At 52.8% G+C, this 14,115-nt stretch overlaps 1 protein-coding gene across 1 annotated transcript; it reads left to right on the top strand.

The window, feature by feature from the left end:
* Window positions 1–2,439: 2,439 nt before the first annotated feature.
* Window positions 2,440–13,447, top strand: LOC144739376 (Na(+)/citrate cotransporter-like). The gene is made up of 6 exons (XM_078622336.1): window positions 2,440–2,904; window positions 6,730–6,848; window positions 8,523–8,626; window positions 9,434–9,595; window positions 10,457–10,594; window positions 12,664–13,447. The coding sequence occupies exons 1-6, from the start codon at window positions 2,519–2,521 to the stop codon at window positions 12,784–12,786; spliced, it is 1,032 nt and encodes a 343-aa protein (XP_078478462.1). The 5' UTR covers window positions 2,440–2,518; the 3' UTR covers window positions 12,787–13,447.
* Window positions 13,448–14,115: the final 668 nt, after the last annotated feature.

Here is a 14,115-nt window from a genome sequence, read left to right as displayed (position 1 = left end):
TCACAGAGACCCACACCCACAGAGACCCACACTCACAGAGACCCACACTCATAGAGACCCACACTCACAGAGACCCACAATCACAGAGTTCCACACTCATAGAGACCCACACTCACAGAGACCCACACTCACAGAGACCCACACCCACAGAGACCCACACTCACAGAGACCCACACTCATAGAGACCCACACTCACAGAGACCCACACTCACAGAGACCCACACTCACAGAGACCCACACTCACAGAGACCCAAACCCACAGAGACCCACACTCATAGAGACCCACACTCATAGAGACCCACACTCACAGAGACCCACACTCACAGAGACCCACACTCATAGAGACCCACACTCATAGAGACCCACACTCACAGAGACCCTCACTCACAGAGACCCACACTCACAGAGACCCACACTCATAGAGACCCACACTCATAGAGACCCACACTCACAGAGACCCACACTCATAGAGACCCACACTCACAGAGACCCACAGAGACCCATACTCATAGAGACCCACACTCACAGAGACCCACACTCACAGAGACCCACACTCACAGAGACCCACACTCACAGAGACCCACACTCACAGAGACCCACACTCACAGAGACCCACACTCACAGAGACCCACACTCATAGAAACCCACACTCACAGACACCCACACCCACAGAGACCCACACTCATAGAAACCCACACTCATAGAAACCCACACTCATAGAGACCCACACTCACAGAGACCCACACTCACAGAGACCCACAGAGACCCACACTCATAGAAACCCACACTCACAGACACCCACACTCACAGAGACCCACACTCACAGAGACCCACAGAGACCCACACTCATAGAGACCCACACTCACAGAAACCCACACTCACAGAGACCCACAGAGACCCACACTCATAGAGACCCACACTCACAGAAACCCACACTCACAGAGACCCACAGAGACCCACACTCATAGAGACCCACACTCACAGAAACCCACACTCACAGAGACCCACACTACAACTGAACGGTGTTTGTTGTATCAGGATGAAGGCCCCACTGATCTGCTGTGTAGCCCTATTGTCAGACGCCACCTGGCCAACACAAATGATAGCAACTCAACCACGTGGCTGATATCATCATCACGTGGGCATTTATAGCAGCAGTCAAATGCTCTGAACACGCGGTGATTCTAAATGTGAAGGGAAAAACCGTAAGCACGGGGTGGTGTTCGTAAGTGTGGGTGGTGTTTCCAAGTGTGGGTGGTGTTCGTAAGTGTGGGTGGCGTTCGCAAGTGTGGGTGGTGTTCGCAAGTGTGGGTGGTGTTCGTAAGTGTGGGTGGTGTTTCCAAGTGTGGGTGGTGTTCGCAAGTGTGGGTGGTGTTCGTAAGTGTGGGTGGTGTTCGCAAGTGTGGGTGGTGTTCGTAAGTGAGGGTGGTGTTCGTAAGTGTGGGTGGAGTTCGTAAGTGAGGGTGGCGTTCGTAAGTGTGGGTGGCGTTCGTAAGTGTGGGTGGCGTTCGCAAGTGTGGGTGGTGTTCGCAAGTGTGGGTGGTGTTCGTAAGTGTGGGTGGTGTTCGTAAGTGTGGGTGGAGTTCGTAAGTGTGGGTGGTGTTCGCAAGTGTGGGTGGCGTTCGCAAGTGTGGGTGGTGTTCGCAAGTGTGGGTGGCGTTCGTAAGTGTGGGTGGTGTTCGCAAGTGTGGGTGGTGTTCGTAAGTGTGGGTGGTGTTCGTAAGTGTGGGTGGTGTTCGCAAGTGTGGGTGGCGTTCGTAAGTGTGGGTGGTGTTCGCAAGTGTGGGTGGTGTTCGTAAGTGTGGGTGGTGTTCGTAAGTGTGGGTGGTGTTCGTAAGTGAGGGTGGTGTTCGCAAGTGTGGGTGGCGTTCGTAAGTGTGGGTGGTGTTCGCAAGTGTGGGTGGTGTTCGTAAGTGAGGGTGGTGTTCGTAAGTGTGGGTGGTGGATCGTAAGTGTGGGTGGTGTTCGCAAGTGTGGGTGGCGTTCGCAAGTGTGGGTGGTGTTCGTAAGTGTGGGTGGTGTTCGTAAGTGTGGGTGGTGTTCGTAAGTGTGGGTGGCGTTCGCAAGTGTGGGTGGCGTTCGTAAGTGTGGGTGGTGTTCGTAAGTGAGGGTGGTGTTCGTAAGTGTGGGTGGTGTTCGCAAGTGTGGGTGGTGTTCGCAAGTGTGGGTGGTGTTCGTAAGTGTGGGTGGTGTTCGCAAGTGTGCGTTGTGGATCGTAAGTGTGGGTGGTGTTCGTAAGTGTGGGTGGTGTTCGTAAGTGAGGGTGGTGTTCGTAAGTGTGGGTTGTGGTGTTCGCAAGTGTGGGTGGTGTTCGTAAGTGTGGGTGGCGTTCGTAAGTGTGGGTGGTGTTCGTAAGTCAATGACTGCCTGTTGTAAGGGGCACGGCTCGTTTCTCACCTCATATCCATCACCCCCCCCCCCCCACACACACAGTTTCTGCTCGTCGCTGGGATGCAGTAAGAGGAAGAAGAGGGGGAGAAAGAAGTATCAGCAGCATCAGCAGCAGCAGCAGGAGGAGATGGAGGGGGGTGGTCGAGAGAAGAATCATCATCACGGCCACGAGGTGGACGTGGAGGGAGAGAATCGGAGCCACGTGGAGGATGAGGAGGAGGTGGAGGATGGTCGGGACAATCATCATCACGGCCACGAGGTGGACGTGGAGGGAGAGAATCGGAGCCATGTGGAGGAGGATGAGGAGGAGCAGGTGGAGGAGGAGGATCGGGCCGAGCAAGGCGAGAGAGCAGCCACGTCCGTTCTGCGCCAGGAGTACTCGCGGCTCGGAGCGGTGAGCTGGGCCGAGGCGTGCGTGGCGGCTCACTTTGCCCTGCTCGCCGCGCTGTGGCTCACTCGGGAGCCGGGCTTCATCACGGGCTGGGCCCAGGCTCTCATGCAGGCGAAGAGCAGGTGAGGCACACAGAGATCCACAGAGACTCACAGAGACTCACAGAGATACAGAGACACGTATAGACTCACAGAGATCCGCAGATACTCACAGAGACTCATAGAGACTCACATAGACTCACAGAGACTCATAGAGACTCACATAGACTCATAGAGGCACACAGAGATCCATAGAGACTCACAGAGACTCACAGAGACTCATAGAGACTCACAGAGACTCACAGAGACTCACAGAGACTCACAGAGATCCAGAGACTCACATAGAGACTCACAGAGACTCACAGAGACTCACATAGACTCATAGAGATCCACAGAGACTCGCAGAGACTTATAGAGCCTCACAGAGACTCATAGAGACTCACATAGACTCATAGAGACTCACATAGACTCACAGAGACTCATAGAGGCACACAGAGATCCAGAGACTCACATAGACTCATAGAGGCACACAGAGATTCACAGAGACTCGCAGAGACTTATAGAGACTCACAGAGACTCATAGAGACTCACATAGACTCACAGAGACTCATAGAGACTCACAGAGACTCATAGAGGCACACAGAGATCCAGAGACTCACATAGACTCATAGAGGCACACAGAGATCCATAGAGACTCACAGAGACTCATAGAGACTCACATAGACTCACAGAGACTCAGTGAGGCACACAGAGATCCACAGAGACTCACAGAGACTCACAGAGACTCACAGAGATCCAGAGACTCACATAGAGACTCACAGAGACTCATAGAGACTCATAGAGACTCATAGAGACTCACAGAGATCCATAAAGACTCACATAGACTCACAGAAACTCATAGAGACTCATATAGACTCACAGAGACTCACAGAGACTCACAGAGACTCACAGAGATCCAGAGACTCACAGAGACTCACAGAGACTCATAGAGACTCATAGAGACTCATAGAGATGCAAAGAGACTCATAGAGACTCACAGAGATCCATAGAGACTCACAGAGACTCACAGAAACTCATAGAGACTCATATAGACTCACAGAGACTCACAGAGACTGATAGAGACTCACAGAGACTGACAGAGACTCATAGAGACTCACTTAGATCCAGAGAACCAAAGAGACTCACAGAGACCAATAGAGACTCACAGAGACCCACAGAGACTCACAGAGACTCATAGAGACTCACAGAGATGCAGAGACACGGATAGACTCACAGAGACTCACAGAGACCTATAGAGACCCACATACACTCACAGAGATGCAGAGACACGTATAGACTCACAGAGACTCACAGAGACCTATAGAGACCCACAGAGACTCACAGAGACCTATAGAAACCCACATACACTCACAGAGATGCAGAGACACGTATAGACTCACAGAGACTCACAGAGACCTATAGAGACCCACAGAGACTCACAGAGACCTATAGAAACCCACAGAGACTCACAGAGATGCAGAGACACGTATAGACTCACAGAGACTCACAGAGACCTATAGAGACCCACAGAGACTCACAGAGATGCAGAGACACGTATAGACTCACAGAGACTCACAGAGACCTATAGAGACCCACAGAGACTCACAGAGATGCAGAGACACGGATAGACTCACAGAGACTCACAGAGACCTATAGAGACCCACATACACTCACAGAGATGCAGAGACACGTATAGACTCACAGAGACTCACAGAGACCTATAGAGACCCACAGAGACTCACAGAGACCTATAGAAACCCACATACACTCACAGAGATGCAGAGACACGTATAGACTCACAGAGACTCACAGAGACCTATAGAGACCCACAGAGACTCACAGAGACCTATAGAAACCCACAGAGACTCACAGAGATGCAGAGACACGTACAGACTCACAGAGACTCACAGAGACCTATAGAGACCCACAGAGACTCACAGAGATGCAGAGACACGTATAGACTCACAGAGACTCACAGAGACCTATAGAGACCCACAGAGACTCACAGAGATGCAGAGACACATATAGACTCACAGAGACTCACAGAGACCTATAGAGACCGACAGAGACTCACAGAGACCTATAGAAACCCACAGAGACTCACAGAGATGCAGAGACACGTACAGACTCACAGAGACTCACAGAGACCTATAGAGACTCACATAGACTCACAAAGACTCACAAAGACTCATAAAGACTCATAGAGACTCGCAGAGACCCACAGAGACTCACAGAGATCCATAGAGACTCACAGAGACTCACAGAGACGCATAGAGACTCACAGAGACCCATAGAGACTGATAGAGACTCACATACTTATAAAGACTCATATAGACTCATCTAGACTCATAGAGACTCACATAGATCCAGAGACTCATAGAGACCCATAAAGACTCGCAGAGACCCATAGAGACTCACAGAGATCCATAGAGACTCATATAGACTCATAGAGACTTACAGAGACTCACTTCGATCCAGAGACTCATCTAGACTCATAGAGACTTACAGAGATCCATGGAGACTCACAGAGACCCATAGAGACTCACAGAGACTCACATAGACTCATAGAGACTCACAGAGATCCATAGAGACTCATATAGACTCATAGAGACTTACAGAGACTCACTTCGATCCAGAGACTCATCTAGACTCATAGAGACTTACAGAGATCCATGGAGACTCACAGAGACTCACATAGACTCATAGAGACTCACAGAGATCCATAGAGACTCACAGAGACTCACATAGACTCATAGAGACTCACAGAGACCCATAGAGACTCACAGAGACTCACATAGACTCATAGAGACTCACAGAGATCCACAGAGACTCACATAGACTCATAGAGACTCACAGAGATCCATAGAGACTCATATAGACTCATAGAGACTCAAATAGACTCACTAAGATCCAGAGAATCATATAGACTCATAGAGACTCACAGAGATCCATTGAGACTCATAGAAATCCACAGAGACTCACTTAGATCCAGAGACTCATATAGACTCACAAAAATGCAGAGACTCATAAAGACCCATAGAGACTCACAGAGACCCATAGAGACTCATATAGACTCACTTAGATCCAGAGAATCATATAGACTCGTATAGACTCATAGAAACTGACAGAGATCCATAGAGACTCACAGAGATCCAGAGACTCATATAGACCCATAGAGACTCATAGAGACTCACAGAGACCCATAGAGACTCACAGAGACCCATAGAGACTCACAGAGACACACAGAGACCCACAGAGACCCACAGAGACTCATAGACCCACAGAGACTCATAGAGACCCAGAGAGACTGACAGAGATCCATAGAGACTCACAGAGATCCATAGAGACTTACAGAGACCCACAGAGACTCACAGAGACCCATAGAGACCCATAGAGACTCACAGAGACCCATAGAGACTCACAGAGACCCATACTCATAGAGACGCATAGCCCCAGAGACTCATAGAGACATGCAGAGACCCACAAAGACATATGCTCATAAAGATCCATAGAGTCCCACAGAGACCCACACTCATAAAGGCCCAGAATCATAGAGACCCACAGAGACCCACACTCATAAAGACCAGATAGTGCACTCTAAATGCGTGTTTCTGCAGACTCATAGAGACCCAGAGAGACCCACACTCATAGAGACCCAAAACTGACCTTGGACTCGACACTGCCCGTCTCGCGCTGTGACCTCGTGTCTCCCCGTGTCTCCCCGTGTCTCCCTCGTGTCTCCCCCGTCTCTCGCTGTGACCCCGTGTCTCCCCCGTGTCTTCCTCTTGTCTCCCCCATGTCTCCCCCGTGTCTCCCCGTGTCTCCCCCGTGTCTCCCCCCCCTCCCTCCCCCCGTGTCTCCGCCATGCAGCTTCGTGTCGGACGCCACGGCGGCCATCTTGGTGTCGCTGTCCCTCTTCGTGGTTCCGGCGAGGCCACCGCACTTCTTACACAACCTGTGGTCAGGGCAGTCCACGCCACGGGGAGACGGTGGGTGGGTGAGTGGGTGGGTGAGTGGGTGGGTAGGAGAGTCAGTGGGTGGGTGGGTGAGGTGAGTGGGTGGGTGGGTGGGTGAGTGGGTGAGTACGTAGGTGAGTGGGTGAGTGAGTGGGTGGGTGGGTGAGTGAGTGAGTGGGTGGGTTGGTGAGTGAGTGGGTGGGTTGGTGAGTGAGTGGGTGGGTGGGTGAGTGAGTGAGTGGGTGGGTGAGTGGGTGAGTGGGTGGGTGAGTGGGTGAGTGGGTGGGTGAGTGAGTGGGTGGGTGAGTGGGTGGGTGAGTGGGTGGGTGAGTGGGTGAGTGAGTGGGTGGGTAAGTGGGTGGGTGAGTGGGTGGGTGAGTGGGTGGGTAGGAGAGTCAGTGGGTGGGTGGGTGAGGTGAGTGAGGGGGTGGGTGGGTGAGTATGTGGATGGGTGGGTGAGTGAGTGGGTGGGTGAGTGGGTGAGTGAGTGGGTGGGTGGGTGAGTGGGTGGGTGAGTGAGTGGGTGAGTGGGTGAGTGAGTGGGTGGGTGAGTGGGTGGGTGAGTGGGTGGGTGGGTGAGTGGGTGGGTAGGAGAGTCAGTGGGTGGGTGGGTGGGTGAGTGGGTGGGTGAGTGGGTGGGTGGGTGAGTATGTGGATGGGTGGGTGAGTGAGTGGGTGAGTGGGTGGGTGGGTGAGTGAGTGGGTGGGTGAGTGAGTGAGTGAGTGGGTGGGTGAGTGAGTGGGTGGGTGAGTGGGTGGGTGAGTGGGTGGGTGGGTGGGTGGGTGAGTGGGTGGGTGAGTGGGTGGGTGAGTGGGTGGGTAGGAGAGTCAGTGGGTGGGTGGGTGAGGTGAGTGAGTATGTGGATGGGTGGGTGAGTGGGTGAGTGAGTGGGTGGGTGAGTGGGTGGGTGGATGGGTGAGTGGGTGAGTGAGTGGGTGGGTGAGTGGGTGGGTGGGTGGGTGAGTGGGTGGGTGGGTGGGTGAGTGGGTGAGTGAGTGGGTGGGTGGGTGAGTGGGTGAGTGGGTGGGTGGGTGGGTGGGTGGGTGAGTGGGTGAGTGAGTGGGTGGGTGGGTGAGTGGGTGGGTGGGTGAGTGGGTGGGTGGGTGAGTGGGTGAGTGAGTGGGTGGGTGAGTGAGTCTGTGGCTGAGTGGGGAACAGAGGACGGTTGGTGGGTGGGATGGAGTGGGTGGAAGTCTGCGTAGGGAGGATAGAGTGAGTGAGTGTATGTGGGTAGCGGTAATATGCGTGTCTCTCTCTCTCTGTCTCTGTGTGTCTCTGTGTCTCCGTAGTGTTGTCACCGCCACTTAGTGGTGAATGGTGGTTGTTGTTGTTGTTGTTGTGTGTGTCTGTGTGTCTGTGTGTGTTAGTGTGTGTATGCGTGTGTGAACGTGGGGAGCGGTGGGTGTAGTGGTTAGCGCTATGCTATGAACCCGGCGACCCGAGTTCGATTCCCGCTCACGGCCAACACCAGTGGCGATTATCTGAACAGGTCCTGGGCCTCCCCTAGGTCGACTCAGCCTCAAATGAGTACCTGGTGCGGTGTGTAGTAAACATCGTGCCACTGGGGAGACAAAGGCGGTCGGGCGTGGTGCTGGCCACCCACCCCCTCGTGTGCCGTTCCGGCCTTCATAGGTGCTCGCGAACAGCACTTGCCCCCACAGTCTGTTAAGGCTACACGGGGGATCTTTGTCTGTGTCTGTGTGTAGCTCCCAGCACGTGTCTGCTGGAGTGGAACTCTGTGCAGCGCTCCATGCCCTGGAACATCGTTCTGCTCCTGGGAGGTGGATTCGCACTCGCCAAGGGGTGCGAGGTGAGTCTGTGTGTGTGTCTGTGTGTGTGTGTGTCTGTGTGTGTCTGTGTGTGTGTGTGTGTGTCTGTGTGTGTGTCTGTGTGTGTGTGTGTCTGTGTCTGTGTGTGTGTCTGTGTGTGTGCCTGTGTGTGTGTCTGTGTGTCTGTGTGTGTGTGTGAGTGTGTGTATCTGTGTGTGTCTGTGTGTGTCTGTGTGTGTCTGTGTGTCTGTGTGTGTCTGTGTGTGTCTGTGTGTGTGTGTGTCTGTGTGTGTCTGTGTGTGTCTGTGTGTGTGTGTCTGTGTGTGTGTGTCTATGTGTGTGTGTCTGTGTGTGTGTGTCTATGTGTGTGTGTCTGTGTGTGTGTGTTTATGTGTGTCACTGTGTGTGTGTGTGTCTGTGTGTGTGTGTGTCTGTGTGTGTGTGTGTGTATGTGTGTGTGTGTGTCTGTGCGTGTGTCTGTGTGTTTGTGTGTGTTTGTGTGTGCCTGTGTGTGTGTCTGTGTGTGTGTGTGTGTCTGTGCGTGTCTGTGTGTGTCTGTGTGTGTGTCTGTGTGTGTGTGTGTCTGTGTGTGTGTGTGTGTATCTGTCTGTGTGTGTGTGTGTCTGTGTGTGTGTGTCTGTGTGTGTGTCTGTGTGTCTCTGTGTCTGTGTGTGTAACTGTGTCTATGTGTGTTTTGTGTCTATGTGTGTGTGTCTGTGTGTCTGTATGTCTGTGTGTGTGTGTGTGTCTGTGTGTCTCTGTGTCTGTGTGTCTCTGTGTCTGTGTGTGTATCTGTGTCTATGTGTGTGTGTGTGTCTATGTGTGTGTGTCTGTGTGTGTCTGTGTAGGTGTCTGGGCTGTCCTTGTGGCTGTCCGAGCAGCTTCACCCTCTCCGCAGCATCCCTCCCTGGGCCATGGTGGTCATCATTTGCCTCCTCATCGCCACCCTCACCGAGTGCATGAGCAACACCACCACGGCCACCCTCTTCCTGCCCATACTCGCCTCCATGGTGAGGAGCACTCCTCCTACTCACCACCATCATCATCACCATCACTATCATCATCATCACCATCATCATCATCACCATCATCACCATCATCACCATCATCATCACCATCACTACCACCACCATCACCACCATCATCATCACCATCATCACCATCATCATCACCATCACCACCATCATCACCATCATCACCACCACCATCATCATCACCACCATCATCATCACCACCATCATCATCACCATCATCACCATCACCACCATCATCACCATCATCATCACCACCATTACCATCATTACCATCATCACCACCATCACCACCACCATCACCACCATCATCACCACCATCATCACCCTCTAACCCGTGCCACCCCTAACCCGTGCCACCCTCTAACCCGTGCCACCCCAACCCGTGCCACCCTGGCCCACCAGGCGAAGGCGATGGGCATCCACCCTATAACCCGTGCCACCCTCTAACCCGTGCCATCCCCAACCCGTGCCACCCTCTAACCCGTGCCACCCTCTAACCCGTGCCACCCTCTAACCCGTGCCACCCTCTAACCCGTGCCACCCCTAACCCGTGCCACCCCCTAACCCGTGCCACCCTCTAACCCGTGCCACCCCCTAACCCGTGCCACCCTCTAACCCGTGCCACCCCTAACCCGTGCCACCCCTAACCCGTGCCACCCCCTAACCCGTGCCACCCTCTAACCCGTGCCACCCCTAACCCGTGCCACCCTCTAACCCGTGCCATCCCCAACCCGTGCCACCCTCTAACCCGTGCCACCCCCTAACCCGTGTCACCCTCTAACCCGTGCCACCCTCTAACCCGTGCCACCCCCAACCCGTGCCACCCTGGCCCCCCAGGCGAAGGCGATGGGCATCCACCCGCTCTACCTGATGGCTCCCTGCACGCTGTGCACTTCGTTTGCCTTCATGCTGCCCGTGGCCACGCCGCCCAACGCCATCGTCTTCTCGTACGGCCACCTACAAGTCGTCGACATGGTGGGGGCGTCGTCGTCGTCGTCGTCGTCATCACTGTCATTGACATCATGACCATCATCATCGTCATCGTCGTCATTGTCGTCGTCGTCATTGTCGTCATTGTCGTCATTGTCGTCATTGTCGTCATCGTCGTCGTCATCGTCGTCGTCGTCGTCGTCGTCGTCATCATCGTCATCATCGTCGTCATCGTTGTCATCGTCATCATTGACATTATCGTCGTCATCATCGTCGTCATCGTCATCGTCATCATCGTCGTCATCGTCATCATCGTCGTCATCGTCATCATCGTCGTCATCGTCATCGTCATCATCGTCGTCATCATCGTCGTCATCGTCGTCATCATCATCGTCATCATCGTCGTCATCATCGTCGTCATCGTCGTCATCGTCATCGTCATCATCGTCGTCATCATCGTCGTCATCATCGTCGTCATCGTCGTCATCATCATCGTCATTTCCATCATCGTCATCATCATCGTCGTCGTCGTCATCATCATTGTTGTCATCGTCATCATTGACATTATCGTCGTCATCGTCGTCATCACTGTCATTGACATCATGACCATCATCACCATCGTCATCATCACTATCATCATCACTATCATCATCACTATCATCATCACTATCAATCATCATCATCATCATCGTCGTCATCGTCATCATCATCATAGTCATCATCGTCGTCGTCATCGTCATCGTCGTCATCGTCATCGTCATCGTCATCATCGTCATCATCGTCATCATCGTCATCACTGTCATTGACATCATCATCGTCATCATCATCATCATCGTCATCATCGTCATCATCGTCATCACTGTCATTGACATCATCATCGTCATCATCATCATCATCGTCATCATCGTCATCATCGTCATCACTGTCATTGACATCATCATCGTCATCATCGTCATCATCGTCATCACTGTCATTGACATCATCATCGTCATCATCATCATCATCGTCATCATCGTCATCATCGTCATCATCGTCATCATCGTCATCATCGTCATCATCATCGTCATCATCGTCATCATCGTCATCACTGTCATTGACATCATGAACATCATCACCGTCATCATCGTCGTCGTCGTCATCGTCATCATCGTCGTCATCGTCGTCATTATCATCGTCATCATCGTCATCATCGTCATCATCGTCATCATCGTCATCATCGTCATCACTGTCATTGACATCATGAACATCGTCATCGTCATCATCATCGTCATCATCGTCGTCATCGTCATCATCATCGTCATCATCATCGTCATCATCGTCATCGTCGTCGTCATCGTCGTCATCACTGTCATTGACATCATGACCATCATCGTCGTCATCGTCATCGTCGTCATCATCGTCATCATCATCATCATCACCATCATCACCATCATCGTCGTCATCGTCATAGTCATCATCGTCATCATCGTCATCGTCATCACCATCATCATCACCACCATCATCACCACCATCATCATCACTGTCATCACCTTTGTCTGTGTGTGCATCATAGGTGGTGCTACTCAGCACTTGCGCCTAGAGCCCTGCTAGAGGCTACCTGGGGGACCTTTGTCTGCGTCTGTGTGACAGCACTTGCCACTAGAGCCCTGCTGGAGGCTACCTGGGGCAGCTTTGTCTGTGTGACAGCACTTGCCCCTAGAGCCCTGCTGGAGGCTACCTGGGGCAGCTTTGTCTGTGTGACAGCACTTGCCCCTAGAACCCTGCTAGAGGCTACCTGGGGGACCTGTGTCTGTGTGTGACTGCACTTGCCCCTAAGAGCCCTGCTATATTCTACCTGGGGGACCTTTGTCTGTGCCTGTGTGTGACTGCACTTGCCCGTAGAGCCCTGCTGGAGGCTACCTGGGTGACCTTTGTCTGTGTCTGTGTGACAGCACTTGCCTCTAGAGCCCTGTTAGAGGCTACCTGGGGCAGTTTTGTCTGTGTGACAGCACTTGCCCCTAGAGCCCTGCTAGAGGCTACCTGGGGCAGCTGTGTCTGTGTGTGACTGCACTTGCCCCTAAGAGCCCTGCTGGAGGCTACCTGGGGGACCTTTGTCTGTGCCTGTGTGTGTGTAGATCAAGAGCGGCTTGGGAGTGAACCTCATCGGCGTGGCCACGGTCACCTTGGCCATCAACACGTGGGGCAGAGCCATGTTCAGCCTGGACACCTTCCCCAGCTGGGCAAACCACACCGCCTGATTACCACCATCACCACCATCACCACCATCACCATCATCAACATCACCACCATCACCACCATCATCATCACCATCATCAACACGTGGGGCAGAGCCATGTTCAGCCTGGACACCTTCCCCAGCTGGGCAAACCACACCGCCTGATTACCACCATCACCACCATCACCACCATCAACATCAACATCACCACCATCATCATCACCACGATCACCACCATCATCACCATCATCAACACGTGGGGCAGAGCCATGTTCAGCCTGGACACCTTCCCCAGCTGGGCAAACCACACCGCCTGATTACCACCATCACCACCATCACCACCATCAACATCACCACCATCATCATCACCACGATCACCACCATCATCACCATCATCAACACGTGGGGCAGAGCCATGTTCAGCCTGGACACCTTCCCCAGCTGGGCAAACCACACCGCCTGATTACCACCATCACCACCATCACCACCATCAACATCACCACCATCATCATCACCACGATCACCACCATCATCACCATCATCAACACGTGGGGCAGAGCCATGTTCAGCCTGGACACCTTCCCCAGCTGGGCAAACCACACCGCCTGATTACCACCATCACCACCATCACCACCAGCACCATCAACATCACCACCACCACCATCACCATCATCACCATCATCATCACCACCATCATCACCACTACCATCATCATCACCACCACCACCATCACCAACATCATCATCTTCATCATCACCAACTCCATCATCACCACCACCATCACCACCATCACCACCACCATCACCAACATCATCATCATCACCACCACATCACCACCATCACCATCACCACCATCATCACCACTACCATCATCATCATCATCACCACCATCATCACCATCACCATCATCACCATCATCACCACCACCACTACCATCACCACCATCACCATCATCACCACCACCATCATCACCACCATCACCATCATCACCATCATCATCACCATCATCACCACCATCACCACCACCATCATCACCTCCACCAACTCCACCACCATCACCACCACCATCATCACCACCATCACCATCATCATCACCACCATCATCACCAATACCATCATCATCATCACCACCACCCATCACCACCATCATCACCATCATCACCATCACCATTATCATCACCACCACCATCACCACCATCACCATCACCACCACCATCACCACCACCATCACCAACATCATCATCTTCACCACAACCATCATCATCATCACCACCACATCACCACCATCACCATCATCGTCACCACTACCATCATCATCATCACCACCACCCATCACCACCATCATCACCAT

Source organism: Lampetra planeri, unplaced genomic scaffold (assembly GCF_965212315.1).
Source record: "Lampetra planeri unplaced genomic scaffold, kcLamPlan1.2.h2 scaffold_1455, whole genome shotgun sequence".
Lineage (NCBI taxonomy): Eukaryota > Metazoa > Chordata > Hyperoartia > Petromyzontiformes > Petromyzontidae > Lampetra > Lampetra planeri.
The sequence above is the reverse complement of the archived record's forward strand: the minus strand, read 5'-3'. Positions and strand labels throughout refer to the sequence as shown.

Coding starts and splice junctions, on each gene's coding strand:
- LOC144739376 (XM_078622336.1), top strand. CDS start 2,519: ATGGAGGGGGGTGGTCGAGAGAAGAATCATCATCACGGCCACGAGGTG. Junction 6,849..8,522: donor GTCCACGCCACGGGGAGACG/GTGGGTGGGTGA, acceptor GTCTGTGTGTAG/CTCCCAGCACGTGTCTGCTG. Junction 9,596..10,456: donor TGCCCATACTCGCCTCCATG/GTGAGGAGCACT, acceptor CTGGCCCCCCAG/GCGAAGGCGATGGGCATCCA.